Below are 19,935 nucleotides of genomic sequence, written 5' to 3'. Positions count from 1 at the left end.
TAAAGAATAAACATGAGCTCTAAAGAAGGGATTAATCAAGCGAAGAGCTTATATTAATTATGGCTGACATACTTAAGGGAATAAAAACAATATAAACATTTGTCAGATAAATGAAAACTTATAAAACTATAAACTGCTATGAGCAACATTAAGTATTAAATAGATGGGTTTAACAGATTATTTTTATAACAAATTGCAAGGAGTAATTGTGAGTTAGAAGAGATCTGAAGAGAAGATACAGAAAAGCTCTAATAATTAAACAAAAGCAAAATACAAAGAACATGCCACCTTATCTACTGGTAAACTCTCAGTGAAAAAAATACTTTATAGATATTATTTTTTAAAAAATAAACCTATTTCTGGTATCATAATCTAATTTACTATAAGAATAGATCTATTAGGAAATACGTAGAAGATGATTTGAGTTTGGGTGGTGAGCAATACAATATGCAGATCATGTATCATAGAAATATACACTTGAAACCTATATGGTCTTATTAAACAATGTCACTCCAATAAATAATAAAAAATAAAAAGGAGTGCTCGCTTCGGCAGCACATATACTAAAATTAGAACGATACAGAGAAGATTAGCATGGCCCCTGCGCAAGGATGACACGCAAATTCGTGAAGCGTTCCATATTTTTCAAAGGACGATGGAGTGCAAAAGTACTCACAAAATAGTTCGCTACAATGAACAGGGTAGGGACCCTTTTCATTACTCAAAGGTAACCACCAGTGAAAAAACCACCACAGAAGCACATGAGATAAAAAAGATAGCAACAGAGGAAAGATGTATGGAATACAACCAAATAAAAACAAAAGATAGAAAAACGAAAGAGAAGGATCAAACACGACACAAAACTAACAGAAAGCAAGATATAAAATGGCAATAGGGAACTCACAAGTATCAATAATTACACTAAATGTAAACGGATTAAACTCACCAATAAAAAGGCACAGAGTAGCAGAATGGATTAAAAAAGAAAATCCAACTGTATGCTGCCTACAGGAAACTCATCTAAGTAACAAGGAAAAAACAAATTCAAAGTGAAAGGCTGGAAAACAATACTCCAAGCAAATAACATCCAAAAAAAAGCGGGTGTAGCAATACTCATATCGGATAATGCTGACTACAAGACAACAAAAGTACTCAGAGACAAAAATGGCCATTTCATAATGGCTAAGGAGACACTGAATCAAGAAGACATAACAATTCTTAATATATATGCACCAAACCAAGGAGCACCAAAATATATAAGACAGCTACTTATTGACCTTAAAACAAAAACTGACAAAAATACAATCATACTTGGAGACCTCAATACACCGCTGACGGCTCTAGATCGGTCATCCAAACAGAGAATCAACAAAGACATAGTGGCCTTAAACAAAACACTAGAGCACCTGGATATGATAGACATCTACAGGACATTTCATCCCAAAGTGACTGAGTATACATTTTTCTCCAGTGTACATGGATCATTCTCAAGAATTGACCATATGTTGGGCCACAAAAACAACATCAGCAAATTCAGAAAAATTGAAGTTGTACCAAGCATATTTTCTGATCATAAAGCCTTGAAACTAGAATTCAACTGCAAAAAAGAGGGAAAAAATCCCACAAAAATGTGGAAACTAAACAACATACTTTTAAAAAATGAATGGGTCAAAGAAGAAATAAGTGCAGAGATCAAAAGATATATACAAACTAATGAAAATGACAATACGACATATCAGAATCTATGGGATGCAGCAAAAGCAGTGATAAGAGGGAAGTTCATATCACTTCAGGCATATATGAACAAACAAGAGAGAGCCTAAGTGAACCACTTAACTTCCCACCTTAAGGAACTAGAAAAAGAAGAACAAAGACAACCCAAAACCAGCCGAAGAAAGGAGATAATAAAAATCAGAGCAGAAATAAATGAATTAGAGAACAGAAAAACTATAGAAAAAATTAATAGAACAAGGAGCTGGTTCTTTGAAAAGATCAACAAAATTGACAAACCCTTGGCAAGACTTACCAAGGAAAAAAGAGAAAGAACTCATATAAACAAAATCCAAAATGAAAGAGGAGAAATCACCATGGACACCGTAGATATACAAAGAATTATTGTAGAATACTATGAAAAACTTTATGCCACTAAATTCAACAACCTAGAAGAAATGGATAAATTCCTAGAACAATACAACCTTCCTAGACTGAGTCAAGAAGAAGCAGAAAGCCTAAACAGACCTATCAGTAGAGAAGAAATAGAAAAAACCATTAAAAACCTCCCCAAAAATAAAAGTCCAGGCCCTGACGGCTATACCAGCGAATTTTATCAAACATTCAAAGAAGACTTGGTTCCTATTCTACTCAAAGTCTTCCAAAAAATTAAAGAAGAAGCAATACTTCCAAACAGATTTTATGAGGCCAACATAACCCTCATACCAAAACCAGGCAAGGATGGCACAAAAAAAGAAAACTACAGACCAATATCTCTAATGAATACAGATGCTAAAATAAAAACAAAATACTAGCAAATCGAATACAACAACATATTAAAAAAATAATACATCATGATCAAGTGGGATTCATCCCAGAAACTCAAGGATGGTTCAACATACATAAAACGGTTAATGTAATACACCATATCAACAAAACAAAGAACAAAAACCACATGATCTTATCAATAGACGCAGAAAAGGCTTTCGATAAAATACAACACAATTTTATGTTTAAGACTCTCAACAAAATGGGTATAGAAGGAAAATATCTCAACATGATAAAGGCCATATATGATAAACCATCAGCTAACATCATATTAAATGGCACTAAACTGAAGGCTTTCCCCCTTAAATCAGGGACAAGACAGGGTTGTCCACTCTCTCCACTCTTATTTAATGTGGTACTAGAGGTTCTAGCCAGAGCAATCAGACAAGACAAAGAAATAAAAGGCATCCATATCGGAAAAGAAGAAGTAAAGGTATCACTTTTTGCAGCTGATATGATCCTATACATCGAAAACCCCAAAGAATCCACAAAAAGACTACTAGAAACAATAAGCCAATACAGTAAGGTCGCAGGATACAAAATTAACATACAGAAGTCAATAGCCTTTCTATATGCCAACAATGAAACAACTGAGAAGGAACTCAAAAGAATAATCCCCTTCACAATTGCAACAAAAAAAAATAAAATACTTAGGAATAAACATAACAAAGAATGTAAAGGAATTATATAATGAAAACTATAAACCATTGTTAAGGGAAATCGAAAAAGATATAATGAGATGGAAGAATATACCTTGCTCTTGGCTAGGAAGAATAAATATAATCAAGATGGCTATATTACCCAAAGCAATATACAAATTTAATGCAATTCCCATCAAACTTCCAATGACATTTTTTAAAGAAATAGAGCAAAAACTCATCAGATTTATATGGAACTATAAAAAACCCCGAATAGCCAAAGCAATCCTAAAGAAAAAGAATGAAGCTGGGGGCATTACAATACCTGACTTCAAACTCTATTATAGGGCCACGACAATCAAAACAGCATGGTATTGGCAGAAAAATAGACACTCAGACCAATGGAACAGAATAGAAAGTCCAGAAATAAAACCACATATATATAGTCAAATAATTTTTGATAAAGGGGCCAACAACACACAATGGAGAAAAGAAAGCCTCTTCAATAAATGGTGCTGGGAAAACTGGAAAGCCACATGCAAAAGAATGAAACTGGACTACAGTCTCTCCCCCTGTACAAAAATTAACTCAAAATGGCTCAAAGATCTAAACATAATACCTGAAACAATTAAGTACATAGAAGAAGACATAGGTACTCAACTCATGGACCTGGGTTTTAAAGAGCATTTTATGAATTTGACTCCAATGGCAAGAGAAGTGAAGGCAAAAATTAATGAATGGGACTACATCAGACTAAGAAGTTTTTGCTCAGCAAGAGAAACTGATAACAAAATAAACAGAAAGCCAACTAAATGGGAAATGATATTTTCAAACAACAGCTCAGATAAGGGCCTAATATCCAAAATATACAAAGAACTCATAAAACTCAACAACAAACAAACAAACAATCCAATAAAAAAATGGGAAGAGGATATGAATAGACACTTCTCCCAGGAAGAAATACAAATGGCCAACAGATATATGAAAAGATGCTCATCTTCTTTAGCTATTAGAGAAATGCAAATCAAAACGGTAATGAGATACCACCTCACACCTGTTCGATTAGCTGTTATTAGCAAGTCAGGTAATAGCAAATGTTGGAGAGGCTGTGGAGAAAAAGGAACCCTCATACACTGTTGGTGGGAATGTAAAGTAGTACAACCATTATGGAAGAAAGTATGGTGGTTCCTCAAAAAACTGCAAATAGAACTACCTTAAGACCCAGCAATCCCTCTACTGGGTATATATCCCCAAAACTCAGAAACATTGATACGTAAAGACACATGCAGCCCCATGTTTATTGCAGCATTGTTCACAGTGGCCAGGACATGGAAACAACCAAAAAGCCCATCAATAGATGATTGGATAAAGAAGATGTGGCACATATACACTATGGAATACTACTCAGCCATAAGAAATGATGACATCGGAACATTTACAGCAAAATGGTGGGATCTTGATAACATGATACGAAGCAAAATAAGTAAATCAGAAAAAACCAGGAACTGTATTATTCCATATGTAGGTGGGACATAATAGTGAAACTAAGAGACATTGATAAGAGTGTGGTGGTTACGGGGGGGAGGGGGGAATGGGAGAGGGATAGGGGGTGGGGAGGGGCACAAAGAAAACAAGATAGAAGGTGACAGAGGACAATCTGACTTTGGGTGGTGGGTATGCAACATAATTGAACGACAAGATAACCTGGACTTGTTATCTTTGAATATATGTATCCTCATTTATTGATGTCACCCCATTAAAAAAAATAAAATTATTAAAAAAAAATAAAAAGGAAAAATAAAGAAAATATATTTAGTCATAAATTTACCGGTGATGTTATATTGTGTTTTTGTATATTATTGCTACATTAAAACAATGATTTACTAAAAATACCATTATGTGCATTAGCTAGATTAAAAGTAAATTCAAATGTGTTTATTGCATAAACACAAGAAACAAGGATAACTGGTTTTATTTAGTTATTTTTTGAGAGAGAAGAGAGAGTGAGAAACAGACAGGAAGGGAGAGAAGATGAGAAGCATCAATTTCTAGTTACTTTTACTTTAGTTGTGCATTGATTGCTTCTTGTATGTGCCTTGACCGGGGCTGAGCCACTGTCCCCTTGCTCAAGCCAGAGACCTCGGGTTTTTCACACCATTTGGGATCATGTGGAGAATTCCCCCAACTCAAGTCAGAGCTGATGCCTGTACTCAGAGCCAGTGACCTCAGGGTTTTGAACCAGCAACCTCAGCTTTCCAGGTTGATGCTTTATCCACTGTGCCACCGCAGGTCAGGCTGGGCTCAGTATCTTAATAGTGAGTTCATAGTATACAATGCCTATGCAGTTCTTTCAGACTACTTAGATTTATCACCTTAGATATCCTTAGATATAGATTCTGGAAGTAGAAAGTTTCAAATAAGTATACACACTTCCAGATTGAAAGTACAATTAGGATTTTATAAATAAACAATTATCAAAGAATCACAGAGAATTAATCTAAACTATCAAACAACTTTTCTTTTTTTCTAAATAGAGTCTTGGGCTGTACACTCACGAGGTTAATTAAGTATTGCAATATTTGCAAGGAGCAAATCCCTTCCAATATTAAAATAACAACACCAAGTTTCCTTTTAAATAACAACTATTTTTAAAGTAATTGGAATATATTTATTTCATAATCTCAAAAAATTCTGTAAGCTCACTACAAAACTTAACTGAACTTAAGTAGCTAAAATTTAACGTGTTATGGTACATTTAAATTGTACAATAATATTCCTGCCTTTGAACTAGACAGTAAAAAGAAACTCATAGCATTTTCCTGATTTGCAATTAAGATGGCTAAACATGTTAGTATTACAACATGATCACACAATGTTTTTTTAAACTATATTTTGCAATCTCTATAATTGCCTCATTATATAAAATGTACTGTTCACTGAATTAATTAAGATAATTTGCATTTGTATGCTTATGTAATGAAATTCAATGAAAATCTTTTTTAAACACTGAAATCCAACAGTAAAAATTATGTCTGGACACACTAACTCAATCTTCTTCAAAAGCTTTAAGTCGTGAAAATGCTACCTGTCTTTCTAACGTATACCTGCACTTAATCACAAACTCTGGTCAATCTTCAACCCAGCTTGAAAAAGCACAAACAGTAATACATGTTTTGTTATTTTAATCAAAGAGTGGTTGAACTATTAGTAAAAGTTTTCAGCACTAAAAACTCTATTCAAAATACTTTAAGATTAGGTTTACAAATTAATGAACAGAACGAAATTATATAATTTTCTAGTAAAATTACCATATAGCTAGTTCAAAGGAGAGAGATATGAATCTGATTTTATTTTTCTTCAATAACCTATTGTTTAAGCTATAAGAAAATCAGATTTTCTCTAGAGAGAGAAAAATGTGAAATAGGCATAATGCTGGTATTTCCATATATTCAGCCAATAGAATAAACATCATATTGATGAACTACAAAATGCATTCTTAATTACTATTTCTAAAAGCATTAATTTTAAAATCACTATTTTTAAAATTTGAGTATTATAAACTGAAGAAGTGAAATGCTATATGCTGTTTTTTTTATTTAAAAATTAATCCAATTTTACAGTTCATGATACAAGGACATTACTAATCATTTGCAAGCAATTATAGTTGATAGTTCATTTTCTTATTTCCCATCATGACCAGTACCTCAAAATTTTATAAGGCATTTAAAATTTTTCAATTTATTTTTCAAAATTTGAGGTAGTTATTTTTTAGCAAGTATTGCAGTTCTAACAGCTTAAATTTTAACTAGCCTAAAAATGTGGACAGTTTGAAGTAAATAACCAACTGAAATGTATCAATTCTAATATAACATCAAACCATTTTTTATTTTTTATTTATTCATTTTAGAGAGGAGAGGGAGAGACAGAGAGAGAGAGAGAGAGAGAGGACAGAGAGAGAGAGAGAAAGGGGAAGGAGATGGAAACATCAATTCCCATATGTGCCTTGACCAGGCAAGCCCAGAGTTTCAAACCGGTGACCTCAGCATTTCCAGGTCGACGCTTTATCCACTGAGCCACCACAGGTCAGGCCACATTGAACCATTTTAAATGAAAGATTCTTTCAAATAAGTTTGGGAATGTTCTCATGGCACCAAGTTAGAAGCCAATTCAAAATCAAATTAATATGCTGAAAAAACAATCCCAAGCCATGCAAATAATATAAATTAATAATGAAGCTAAAATTATTATGGTAGTTTTATTATTTTGAATTCTCTTTCTGCATTCTTATTAAATCTTTAGGGACATTTCCTCTTCTGATTTAATAAGACTATCTGATTCATAAGACAGAGCTAATATTATATCCCACAAATGGAAATATAGATGAGCACACATTTCCCTGCTTTTGTTCTTTGGTACTTTAAGTTTGCTTTGACAATGATGAATCAATACAAACATTGTATCTCCTATAAAAGAAAATCCAACCTAGAAAAACAATCCCATATGGTAACACTGCCTGGCAGGTAGTCTTGAAAATGTAAGAGCTGGTATGAATTCAGTGTGGAATGTGTATACTTGAAGTTAGCAAAAGATCTGAGACAGCTTCCTTTTATTGGTTTGTTTTTCCTGACAGTGATAGGAGTGTCATTCACATACTTGAATAATCAGATAATTATGTCCTGAGGGGACAAACTAGATTTATTAAAAATGTTCCATGATTTTTACTGGTGGGAGTCTCTCTCTTTACACTTCTTAAAATTGTCAAATGTAAACATAGATTCACATTAAAGAATAGTAACAAAACGAATAATTTTGCACTCTAAACCCATGTCCACTTTCCCTACTGCCTCCTGCCTCTTGCCATCACCTCTCTCTCCCTTGAAGATAAGCATCACTTTGAATTTTGTATTAATCATTCCCTTTCTTTCCTTTACACTTTTTCCATCAATGCAGGTATTCCTAAATTCCATATTTTTTTTCAATTTTCCCAGTTTTGAAATTCAATTAAATGTAATAATACTGCAGCATTCCAGGCCCTGGCCAGTTAGCTCAGTGGTAGAGCATCGACCTGGCGTGCAGAAGTCCCGGGTTCGATTCCCGGCCAGGGCACACAGGAGAAGCGCCCATCTGCTTCTCCACCCTTCCCCCTCTCTTTCCTCTCTGTCTCTCTCTTCCCCTCCCGCAGCGAGACTCCATTGGAGCAAAGATGGCCCGGGTGCTGGGGATGGCTCCTTGGCCTCTGCCCCAGGCGCTAGAGTGGCTCTGGTCGCGACAGAGCGACGCCCCCTGGTGGGCGTGCCGGGTGGATCCTGGTTGGGCACATGCGGGAGTCTGTCTGACTGTCTCTCCCCGTTTCCAGCTTCAGAAAATACAAAAAAAAAAAAAAAAAAATACTGCAGCATTCCTTCATGACTTGCTTTTTTTGATCAATATTATGTTTTTGGCATTCATCCATGTTGATGTCAATAGCTGAAGTCATTCATTTTCCCAACTGTATGGTATTCCAAGTAATATATATATGCTAGTTTATCTGTTTTATTAAGGGGATATTTCAGTTATTTCCAGTTTGAGAATACTATGAAAAGTACTGCTGTGGATAATCCTGTGTGTGACTTCTGCTACATATGCACAAGTACTTCCTTGGGACAAACATCGAGGAAAGGGATTGCTGGGTTGTAGGAGAGGCACAAAGTAAACTTGACTAGTTAAGGCCAAGGACAGTACAGCATATATACTTCCATTAGCTGTGTGTGACATTTCCTGCTGCTCCATGTCCTCACCAACAGCCCAGACTTTCCAAGTTGTGCCAAACTAGTAGATGAAAAAGTATAGTGTTATCAATATATAGTAATCTGATTACTGATGAGGTTAAACAAAGATACTTTTTTGGTTAAATGTGTCACAACAAATTCTCTTACTTTGTGTTTGTCATTTTATTCTCTGTACGTATTTTCTGAAAAACTGGAGGTTTACATTTAAATATAGTAAAATTTATACACATTTTCCTTTACGATTTGAAAATTTTTGACATGACTATTTGAAAAAATATTCTCTATTTTATGTCAAAAAAATTTAATTGTACATTTATAGTTTTATAATATGCTCTTTCATATTCAACCCACCTAGAATTGCTTTATATATAGACTCATAAGCTAGAGATTCAACTTTAATATTTTTCTTCTACATGGATAACCAATTGTCCCAAACAATTTATCGAACAGCCCATCCTTTCCCAATTGATCAACGTCATCTTTGCCATTTATCAAGTCCTCTTTTTCTCTAATGTATTGAAATCTCATTAAGATATGTTTAGCTTTGGATTCCTGATTTATCTTTTATAGAGTTCTTTAGGGTTATTATGTCTGTAAATGGATTAAAATCTTTTAATAGTTCCAAAATCATTTCCTTTTTGCATTCTCTCTATTAACTCCATTTGGAACCCCAACTGGACATAAATTACATCTTCTCACTCTTCTATAACTCCTCCATATTCTTCATTTTATATTCTGATTCATATTTCCCCATGTTTAATTCTCTAAATTTTTAAAAAATTATTGTTTTATTTATTTTTTAATTATTTATTTGTGTGTGTGTGTGAGAGAGAGAGAGAGAGAGAGAGAGAGAGAGAGAGAGACATCAATCTGCTCCTGTATGTGCCCTAACTAGGGATCAAACTGGCAACCTCTGTGTTTCCAGATAACATTCTAACCAATGGAGCTATCTGACCAGGGCAATTCTCCAAACTTTATGGGTAATTTGTTCAGTTCTAACTTTTAGTCTAATTTTTTATTCAGTTGTGTCTAATCTGATTTTAAATTCATCCCCTGGGCTCTTTTTTTTTTTTAAGTTTTATGTGGATTTCTTACAAGTTCTCTGGTTCTTTTTCAGATCTGCTGTTTCTACCTCACATTTCAAAGTTTTTCTTTTATTTATTTAATTATATTAAACGTTGTCAATTTAATTCTGCCTGAAAATCATGATATCTGACAACACTCCAGTTCTGTTTTTCTCATCTACTATTTCTACTGGCCCTTAGCTATAGTATTTTGTTTTCCTGTGTGAGTGTGTATGTGTTTTTATTCGTTTGGTTTTTTTTTGAAAATCAGTCACTGATTTCCCAGAACATATTATCTGTGGAAATTCTCTGAGGATAAGATTGAAGTTATCTTCCTCAAGGGAGGAAATAATGTTTTCTAGTTTCCTACTATTACTGTTGATGACAGAGAATCTAATTTAAAGTCACCACTTAAATTTTGTTCAATCTATACCTATAATGTGATTGGCACATTTCTCTTTTTACAATGACTGTAGTGTTGTGCTTAAAAGTCTTTAAAAAACATTTAAAAAATATTTAGCCCTGCCTTTTAATAGTTCAGTCAGAAGGGACACTTGGGGTACCTTAACTTGTCATAATGCTAGAACTAGAAATGTACTTACATTTTAAGACTTGATTTTCTCTAATTTTTAAAACTCATATTGAGCTGTTATAAAAAGGCATACTTAAATTCCAGGTTACTTTTCCAAATACAAGATTTCTGTCTTATAAGGATTCATAGCGATGACATATCTGGGATCCAAGGAGTTCTGGCAAAATTATCACTGTGTGACCTGATCCATTCCCAGAGAGCCATCAGTACCAAAAAGAGAGGTTACATTTCCCATTTTTTAAGTTTTCTCAGTTAGTAGACTCTAAACGCCAAGCTCTGTCACATAACAATTGCAGAGGCAACTCTAAGGCCTGAGGCTCCGTGAGGAAAACCTGTGCGCTGCCCACAGGAGGGTATCCAGGTCTCCCATCTTCTTGTTTCCTTGGTTTTCATTTTTCTGGGTTATTTCTCAGAGACTGACTTTTACCATCACTCTTGATTGGATTTGGTGACTCAGTCACTGAAAGCAAGTTCTTTCCCTTCGCCTAATCCTTTAACTCCTTCATTTTCTCCACGGTAATCTATACAACCTTATTTTATAATTTATAAAAAAATAATAATCCTTTCACACATCTTTTCCTATTTTAGACCATATGCCATGTGTCTTTTCCTGAATCTATGAGTCATCTCTAGCTATTCCTTAACCTCTTTGAGCACCTGACTTATCCAGATCTGTAAGTTACAGCACATAGAATTTAGAAGCGAATTTCTTGTTCCCTTGGTTTAAACATACATTTCTATTCAAATGATACTGTTGAGAGAGTTACCTGAATTGGTCTTCCATCCGGGGTCAGCACCTCTTCTGAAAGCTCCATCATCTTCAGGGCCATCAGAGCAATGGGCTTGGCATGGCAGAGGCTCTTCCTGTGGAGCCCTGCAGCAACGCAGTATGCATCACCTATTGTTTCCACCTGCAGCAAGCAGACAAAGTAAATGCAAACATAGGATAATGAGCTGGAATAGAAATGATTCGTTATCTGCAATCACAAATGCTGCTGAAAAACGTGTCCACAAAACATAGATAAATTAAGCAATTAGACAACTGTGCATAATCACAGCAGAGTTTGCAAACAGCCACAGCCAAATGCTGATGTCTCACTCCAGGGCTGATGTTCATCAACATTATCACCTTGGAGGATCTGAAATTGAGAACAACTGAAATACAAAATAATTATCCTCTGCAAAAATAGAATTGTCGGTATTTGACCAGGACAATTTCCAAATAATGACCTTTTCCAAAGCTACCCTCTCATCCTCCTCAAACTTTCAATACTGGTTAGACTTGAGAAACGAGAAATTAATATGCAAAAACACACCCATAATCCTTTAGTTTTAGATTAATCATGTAAAAGAATTTATTTTAGCACCTAATAGAATCTCATTCCCATTACATTCTTCTCCCTTCCCTCTGGGCTAATGCTCAAGAAATACTTAGGAGATTTCTTGGAAATTGGGGCAGAGTGAGAAGGGAGAAGTGTGTGTTGTAGAAGGTGACTGTGGTACTGGAGCTAGGATCAGCCTAACAGACCACTGCATACAATAGGGCAGTCAATAACCCAGGTCCCATGAGACTCATGCCACCTCAGTCCTTCAATCCACCAGTCCTAGGTCTGTCTTCCTTTGAACTTTCTAGGATTTGTGAACAAGACCATGGGGAGGGGCACAAGAGCAGAGGGTCAGAAAACTCTGGCAGTCTACCTTGCTGGACAATCTCTCTCTTCCTCTGGATAGTATCAAGAGGAGAGATAAATTAGAAAGTCTGTTTTCTAATTAGTCTAAATCAAAGTTTTGCTTTCTGGTTTTGGCTGCTAGTGTTAGAAACAAAAAGAGAGGGACAGGGGTGAAGGGAGAGAGAAAGGGGGAGGAGACAGGAGAGGCAGTGGATAAGATAATAGGCAGACAAATAAAGCCTAAAGATGACAAAACATCTTCATTTACCTCCTAGAACCTCACAGAGCACTTGATCACTGGGTCATAAACAGGTGAGTGAAAGGGGGCTGGCAAATGTGCCTTATATTCTTTAAAGATTGACTCGTTTCTGCTATAGAAATTTATTTAAAAGAAGAACTTGGACTTGTAGCCTGTCCTGAAATATCTGGACTCTTCCATTCCTATGAACCTCAGCAAATCTGCATTGTAGCTCTTAAGCATGGTTATTAAGATGGGTTATTCCAAAAGGTGGTAGGTAACCCAGAATGTGGATACATTTTGGTGATGAGTCTTGTACCTTCACCCAAGTGCCAAAGCATTTGTCCAAATGTGGGCTTCGGCAGGAGGAAGGCCCTGTCAGCCTGAGCATTCACTGTCTCCAAATCCAGACTGAAGAAAGTCCTTAAAGAGATCACATTCAGTGGCCATGGCCTTATCACCTCCTTCACCTCTGCCACTGTATCTTTCAGAACTTCTACTCCTCTTCCATAAACATCGTCCCCGCCATCTTCTCTGTATCTCCTTCTCCCCACTGGTTCCCTCTCCAGCACTCCTGTCTCTACCTTCCTTCCATTACTTTCCTCATCTCTTCTGCTGACATTGAGAATGTACACTTGTCAGTCTCACTTATTTTAGCCAAATGCCCACAGCAGGTATTGCCTGAGACCTCTACCCCAGTGTGAACTAGATCTCTGTAGAGTGTTCCTCCCAATATTAACAGGATGTGGCAGGGGTCTCCCTCCTGAGAGCAGGTCACTCTTCAGTGCCAGAGGTTCTAGAGAAAACTGAGGCATCTCAGGTGATGCCTGGCAGGAAGGGGTAACCTGAATATTGCCACACTCCTGCCACCCAAAGAAGGGGGCACAATGTCAGGATGCGCAATATAAATTTTATTAATTGGTTTAAATTACATCTAGTTTCTACATTTATAGGTTGGAACTGTCCTTTAAACAAGTTTCTCAAATGTAAAACTCAGGACCACCTGCAGAAGAATTACCTAGAAGTACTTGCTGAAAATTATCATACTTTTTGCCTCAGAAGATGCACCTGACCATAAGACACACCTAGGGTTTTAAGGAAGAAAATAAGAAAAAAAATATTTTGAACCAAATGGTGTGTTAAAATATTTAATAAAATATACCACAATAATATTTCAACAATGTAAACTCAATAACAATATTAACAACCATTAGCACTGTTATTGACAAATGAGAAGAGACTTTAATGTTCAAATTCTCTTCTAGTTGTCCGGGAACCTGCAGCAGCTAAAAAAAATTAACATTTGCTTCATAAGACGCACAAGTATTTTCCCCTCCACTTTTGAGGAAAAAAAGTGCATCTTATGGAGCAAAAAATACAGTAGATCCCCAGACCTACCTAGATTTACTAGATCAAAATCTAAATATAAGGCCCAGCTATATGCATTTCCACATGCTCTTGGGTATATTTTATGATTCTCAAAGTTTGAAGACTTATGGTATATAATGTGAGTTAAAAATATTAATATATGGCCCTGGCCGGTTGGCTCAGCGGTAGAGCGTCGGCCTGGCATGCGGGGGACCTGGGTTCGATTCCCGGCCAGGGCACATAGGAGAAGCGCCCATTTGCTTCTCCACACCCCCCTCCTTCCTCTCTGTCTCTCTCTTCCCCTCCCGCAGCCAAGGCTCCATTGGAGCAAAAGATGGCCTGGGCGCTGGGGTTGGCTCCTTGGCCTCTGCCCCAGGCGCTAGAGTGGCTCTGGTCGCGGCAGAGCGATGCCCCGGAGGGGCAGAGCATCGCCCCCTGGTGCGCAGAGCATCGCCCCTGGTCGGCGTGCCAGATGGATCCCGGTCGGGCGCATGCGGGAGTCTGACTGTCTCTCTCCGTTTCCAGCTTCAGAAAAATACAAAAAAAAAAAAAAGTGATTAAAAATATTAAAATATTCACCTAGATATTCACCATTTTTAAGAATCAGTGAGCTTTCAGATAAAAAGTACTACTATCTTGAACCCCAGCCATTCTCGTACACTCCTTCTCTCTCTTCCTTTCTACCAACAAAGACAATAAACTTCTCTAGACATTTCCTATTTGTCAGAAATTTAGACTACAAGTTGTAGCCCAGATAAACACACACACACACACACACACACACACACACACACCAAATGTTTAGAGTCACCTGGCACAGCAGGTATTCAATGATCCAAAGAAAGTTTGAATTTAATTAAATATATCCAAGTGAACTGTGCAAAATGGTTTGGCAATTCATATGGAAACAACTTTAACTAAAAATTTATTAATAAAACTTTAAAAAATCCCTTCGTTCTTTAAAAAAAAAGCCTATCTAATCACACTCATTTTGGTTGATATTTCTGACCCAAATACCACTTCTTTTAAGGATATCTCTATAGTGCTCAGCTGCTCCAGCATTGGAAAGGAGGTCAAGGATATAAATAGAACAGTGATTTGGCCTGGGAACGATTCCCAAATGAGGGGAAATAGAATCCAAATGACTGCCTATCAGAAAAAGCTCTTCTCCTGATGGAACTCTCAGTAGGTCTATCAAAGTAAACTCCTGTTCCTGTCCAGGAATCTCAATCATGTAGAAAATGCTGCTGGCAGGCTTCACGTTTTTTATCATATAGACCAGTTGTTCTCAACCACCAGTCTGTGAACAGAGAGGCCTTGGTTCACCAGGAATTTCATATGGGTCCACAAAAGAGTTATCCATGTTGATGTTGTATGAAGAGTACGGATGTAGTGATTATAGACCCTATAATCTTCATACAGCATCAGGTGGTGAACTCTTTAACTGATGGTGGTTGAAAACCACTCATATACTGACGCAAGTTAGCAAAGAAAAATGTTTTGAAAGCCTCACTCAAAATTTCTTTTTAAATTCTCAAGTCAGATACTAGCAATTAAAAATTTCTTTCCGCTGTACTATCATCTAAAATCGTCAATAATAATCGTCCAGTTTTCCACTGTTATCCATCACTGTCACTTTTAGTCCATGCCCCAATCAAAATGAAACTTTCTGTACCTTCCACCTGGTGTTGGTACTCAAAATTATTGCTCCACCTGGAATCCATTCATCCACTCTTCTTAAAAATAATTATTGTCTATTATTTTCCAGGGATTCTGGATATGCCAAAACTTTAAACATGTTCCCAGAGTATGATAAATGTCTGTTATAATTTTCGGTAAATATATAACAAATTCTAAATAATGTTAGTTGATGTCACCATAGTGAATAGTTTGAAGACTTTCCATAAAGCTACAGTAATCAAGACAATGTGGTATTGGTGGAGGATAAATAAATAGATCTGTGGAAAATAATAGAGTTCCCAGAAATAGACCCCTATAACATAGTGACTAATCTTTGAAAGATGTGTGGAAAGGCAACATGTGGAGCAAAGACAGTTTCTTCAACAAATGATACTGGAACAACCAGACATTCACATGGAAAAAAAAAAAGAAAGAAAGAAAATGAAAAACGAAAAGATTCCAGACACAGACCTTACACCCTTCACAAAAATTAACTCAAAATGGATGACAGACCTAAATGTAAAATAGAAAATGATAAAAAGTTCTAGAAGATAACATTAAAGAAAACCTAGATCACCTTGGGCTCTGTGATGCCTTTTTAGATACAATAAGACACAATCTATAAAAGAAGAAACTAAAAGACTAAACATTATTAAAATTAAGAGCTTCTGTGCTGTGAAATAAAATATCAAGAGAACGAGAAGACAAGCCACAGACTGGGAGAAAATATTCGCTAAAGACACATCTGATAGAGGATTGTTATACAAAGATTTTAAAAACTCTTAAAATTCAGCAATTAAAAAAAAACAAATTCTGATCTTAAAAAGATGGTCAAAGGCCTTAACAGACACCTCATCAAAGAAGATATACAGATGGAAAAAATTCATATTTTGGAGGCTGAGAAATCCAAGATCAAGGTATTAGCTGATGCAGTTCAGTTCACTGGTGAGGGCTCCCTTCCTGGCTTGCAGATGGCCACCTGTATCTTTATGTGGCAGAGAAAATTTTGGTCTGTTCCTCTTCTTATATGGATACTAATCCCATCATGGTTCCCCCTTCCTCCTAATCTCATCTGAACCTAATTACGTTCCAAAGGCTCCATCTCTGAATACCATCACATTGGGAGATAGACTTCAACAAATACATTTTGAGAGAGCACAAACATTCAGTTCATAACACTTAATATTATAAAATTCAAAAACATTAGTCTCTTAGCAACTGTCAGCACTCTAGAAAATTAGAAATCAACAGAAATAAAAACAACCATTGCAAAATACTTGTAATAAATTCAGCAAGACACTTTATCAATTTTGATTTCTGCATGGCAATCTAAGTTATTTTAGCCTTATAACTTTCATAATTTGCCATAAGAGTAAAAGAAAATGTTCTCTGTATATAGAGGAAAAACAATTCCAGACATCATAGCATATAATATAGAAAAATAAACATTTTAGGTTCAGTTTGATAGTGTTGGTCATAGACATTGCACAAGTGAATATTACATAGATAAACACTGTTATCTTCATAAATTTTATATTGTAGCTCAGGTTATTTAAATAAAACTGACCCATGAAGATGAACTATGGATCCATCTTCAAAAAAGAGGAGGAATGTCAGAGAAATGGTGCTGTGAGGGGTGCTCACAATACCTCTCCCTGAAATTTCAACAAATTCAACAACTAGAGGCAGAAACAATCCCAGGAGCATCTGAAATACACATACATCAAACAAAGGTATGATTGGGCAAAAAGGTGGCATAATATATATAATCCACTCTAAAGGAAATAAGATGGAGAATGGAGTATTCTGCTTTCCTCACTGATCAGAGGAAGGGCTGCTTTCACTTGGAACAGAGAGGAAGGGAGGGTCAGGGTAGAGTGAAGAAGTTGGCTAGGGCAGAGACGTTCAAGTCGAGGAGAGAGTGTTCCCACGGCTCAGTCGACATGGAGTTAATGCCAACAGCAAACCCCAGCAGAGGTGGCCGAGCAGGCTGCCTGTGCAGACTGATACCAGAGTGATTTTGGGCTTTGGTTACTCCTGGTCTCCTGATTGGCAAGCGCAGGCAGTGTGCGAGTAGCTCCTCCTGGCATCTAGGGCATGGGCACTCGTGCTCCTGGATGGAGGGGCTGGGTTGGAGACTGTCAGCAGTGGCCTTCTGCGTGGGCTGTAGCCAGAATTTCTGTATAATACCCGCTCCCCAAACAACAGCACGAGGGAAGTGCGTGAGAGCCGGCTTCTCTATGCCCAGACATGTTTGGGCGGGGCACCAAGATCAGCCATACAGGCTAACAAAACATACTCCGCCAGAAGAGAGCTAAGGAAGGGCTGGGGGGAAGGGTGTGCAGGCAGCTTGCAGACAACCTCTGGAAAGCAGACCCGTGGAATGCTGAAATCAGCCTAGCCTGCAGTCTGCTCATTGCCCGGCCAACTTATGCTGGTGGCTCTGGCTGACAAAGCCTTCTTTCCAAAGGGCTGCAATTTAAGCAGTCCCAGAGCAGGGACTTGACAGTTCTTAGGGCTTCTTGCTCTGCAGGCAGTGGCTGGGGCATTTTCTGGCCAGCCAATACAGGTTAAAAAGCACAGTCCCACGGAATAGACCTCAGAAAACACTGCGGAAGCTGGCGGTCTGGACTGTAGGCTTCCCAACAAGAGAGAAGTCTCTGGAGAGCAGACCTGCAGAGCACTGAGGCAAATTTAACTAGACATACCCGGAGAACCTTAGAAAGGAGCCTGACCAGAAATAAGCTCACTCCCCTGCCTGCTTGAGCTGGTGGCTCTGGTGGATAAAACTTTCATACATAGAGCTGTGCTTTGAATGAATCTGGAGGAGGGACTTGGCAGCTTTTAAGACCTCTTTCTCTGCAGGCAGTGACTGGGGTATCTTCCTGCCAGCCGATACAGGTTACAAAGTGCAAAAGCCTGGAGAGAGTAGACCTGTGGAGTGCTGAGGCATACTAGACATGCCTGGAGGCTCATAGAAAGACACTTGAAAAGCAATCAGCTCCTGGCCCTGCCTGATTACACTGGCAGCTCTGGCTGGCAAAGCCTTACCCAGAACTGTGCTTTGAGCAAGGATAGAGGGGGGATTTGGCAGCTCTTACTGCTCTTCCTCTCCAGGCAGTGGCTGTGGCAACTTCACAGCTGGGTCCCCGAGCTGCTGGTTCAGGAAGGAGAGATCTGGGAGAGACTCCGGGAAAATATACTCTCCCATTGTCGGAGCCTGCAAACACTGACAAGCCCCACCTACCAACTGGACTGAGGCAAAGTCTATGTCATAACGATAGTGAAACATCAACTGCAAATCTCTAAGAGTGCCACAGGGGCAGAACCTGGGGGACAGTGCCACCAGCCAAAAACAAAGAGAAAGAAGAAAAGAGAAGAGGATAACCTCTCAAAATCAGGAAAAATCCACAGTCTTTATAACTTTTTCCATTTTTTTCTTTCATTTTTTATCTTTTTTTTTCCTTCCACCTTGGTCATTTTATCCTCTTTCCATTTTATTCTTTTCTTTTCATTTTGAACTTCATTACCCATAGGTGTTACATTTTCCATTCTTTTTTTTTCTATGAGGGTTGCAATCCAAAAAACTTAACTCTCATTATTTTCATTCCTTTCTTTTCTTTTCTCTCTTTTTTTTCTATCTCTCTCTTTTGGTTTCTTCTTTCCTCTTTCACTTTTTCTCTCATTCGATCCTCACACACAAACAAATTATTTTTTTCTGGATTCAAATTATTTCTTTGCGGAATTTTCTGTGCTTTTTGCTTCACTTTTCATATCGTTAGCATTTCCCCAACTCCAGCTCTCCATTTAAGTAGTTTCTGCTACATTTAGTACAATAGAATTTTCATTTTTCACTGTATTTTTACTCTCTTTTTCTTCTTTTCTCTTTCACTATCTCTCATTTGACCATCATTTACAAACAAATTATTTTATTCTTGATCCAAATTTTTCCATGTAGCATTTTGTGGGGTCTTACCTCGTATTTTGTCTCTTTGTCACTTCCTCCCAACGCAGGCTCTCCATTTTATGTAGTTTTTGTTCCACTTAAAACAATGGAATTCTTAGTTTTCACTGTATTTTCTCAAAAAAATATTTTTTAACTTTTTAATTAATTTTTCTGTTTTTTTGATCAACTCATTAGTGTTATCAACAATACCACTCTCAAATGCCATTAAGGAAAAAGAAATCAAATATCATGGATACAAAAGACAGAGATGTAGCTCAGATAAATGAGGAAAAATCTATAAAAAAATTTCAATAGCTTGGAAACCTTGGAGTTAAATGACAAAGAATTTAAAATTGAAGTCCTAAAAATACTCAGAGATATACAAGAAAGCTCAGAAAGGCAGTTTAGGGAGCATAAAAAACAATTCAATGAA

General features: G+C 37.0%; 1 protein-coding gene and 1 non-coding gene across 2 annotated transcripts in view; one reads left to right on the top strand and one right to left on the bottom strand.

Moving 5' to 3' along the window:
• GUCY1A2 (guanylate cyclase 1 soluble subunit alpha 2) overlaps positions 1-19,935 on the bottom strand; it is a 323,767-nt gene that overhangs the window by 77,586 nt on the left and 226,246 nt on the right. Inside the window, exon 6 of the mRNA XM_066247582.1 lies at positions 11,368-11,511. Coding sequence (XP_066103679.1) covers positions 11,368-11,511 — 144 coding nt within the window. The remainder of the gene's footprint in view (positions 1-11,367; positions 11,512-19,935) is intronic.
• On the top strand, positions 540-646 carry LOC136321564 (U6 spliceosomal RNA). Its single transcript, XR_010728715.1, has one exon. It is a non-coding gene; the product is annotated as a U6 spliceosomal RNA (small nuclear RNA).

Source organism: Saccopteryx bilineata, chromosome 1 (assembly GCF_036850765.1).
Source record: "Saccopteryx bilineata isolate mSacBil1 chromosome 1, mSacBil1_pri_phased_curated, whole genome shotgun sequence".
NCBI classification, from domain to species: domain Eukaryota; kingdom Metazoa; phylum Chordata; class Mammalia; order Chiroptera; family Emballonuridae; genus Saccopteryx; species Saccopteryx bilineata.
This window is presented reverse-complemented; position numbering and strand designations above follow the sequence as displayed.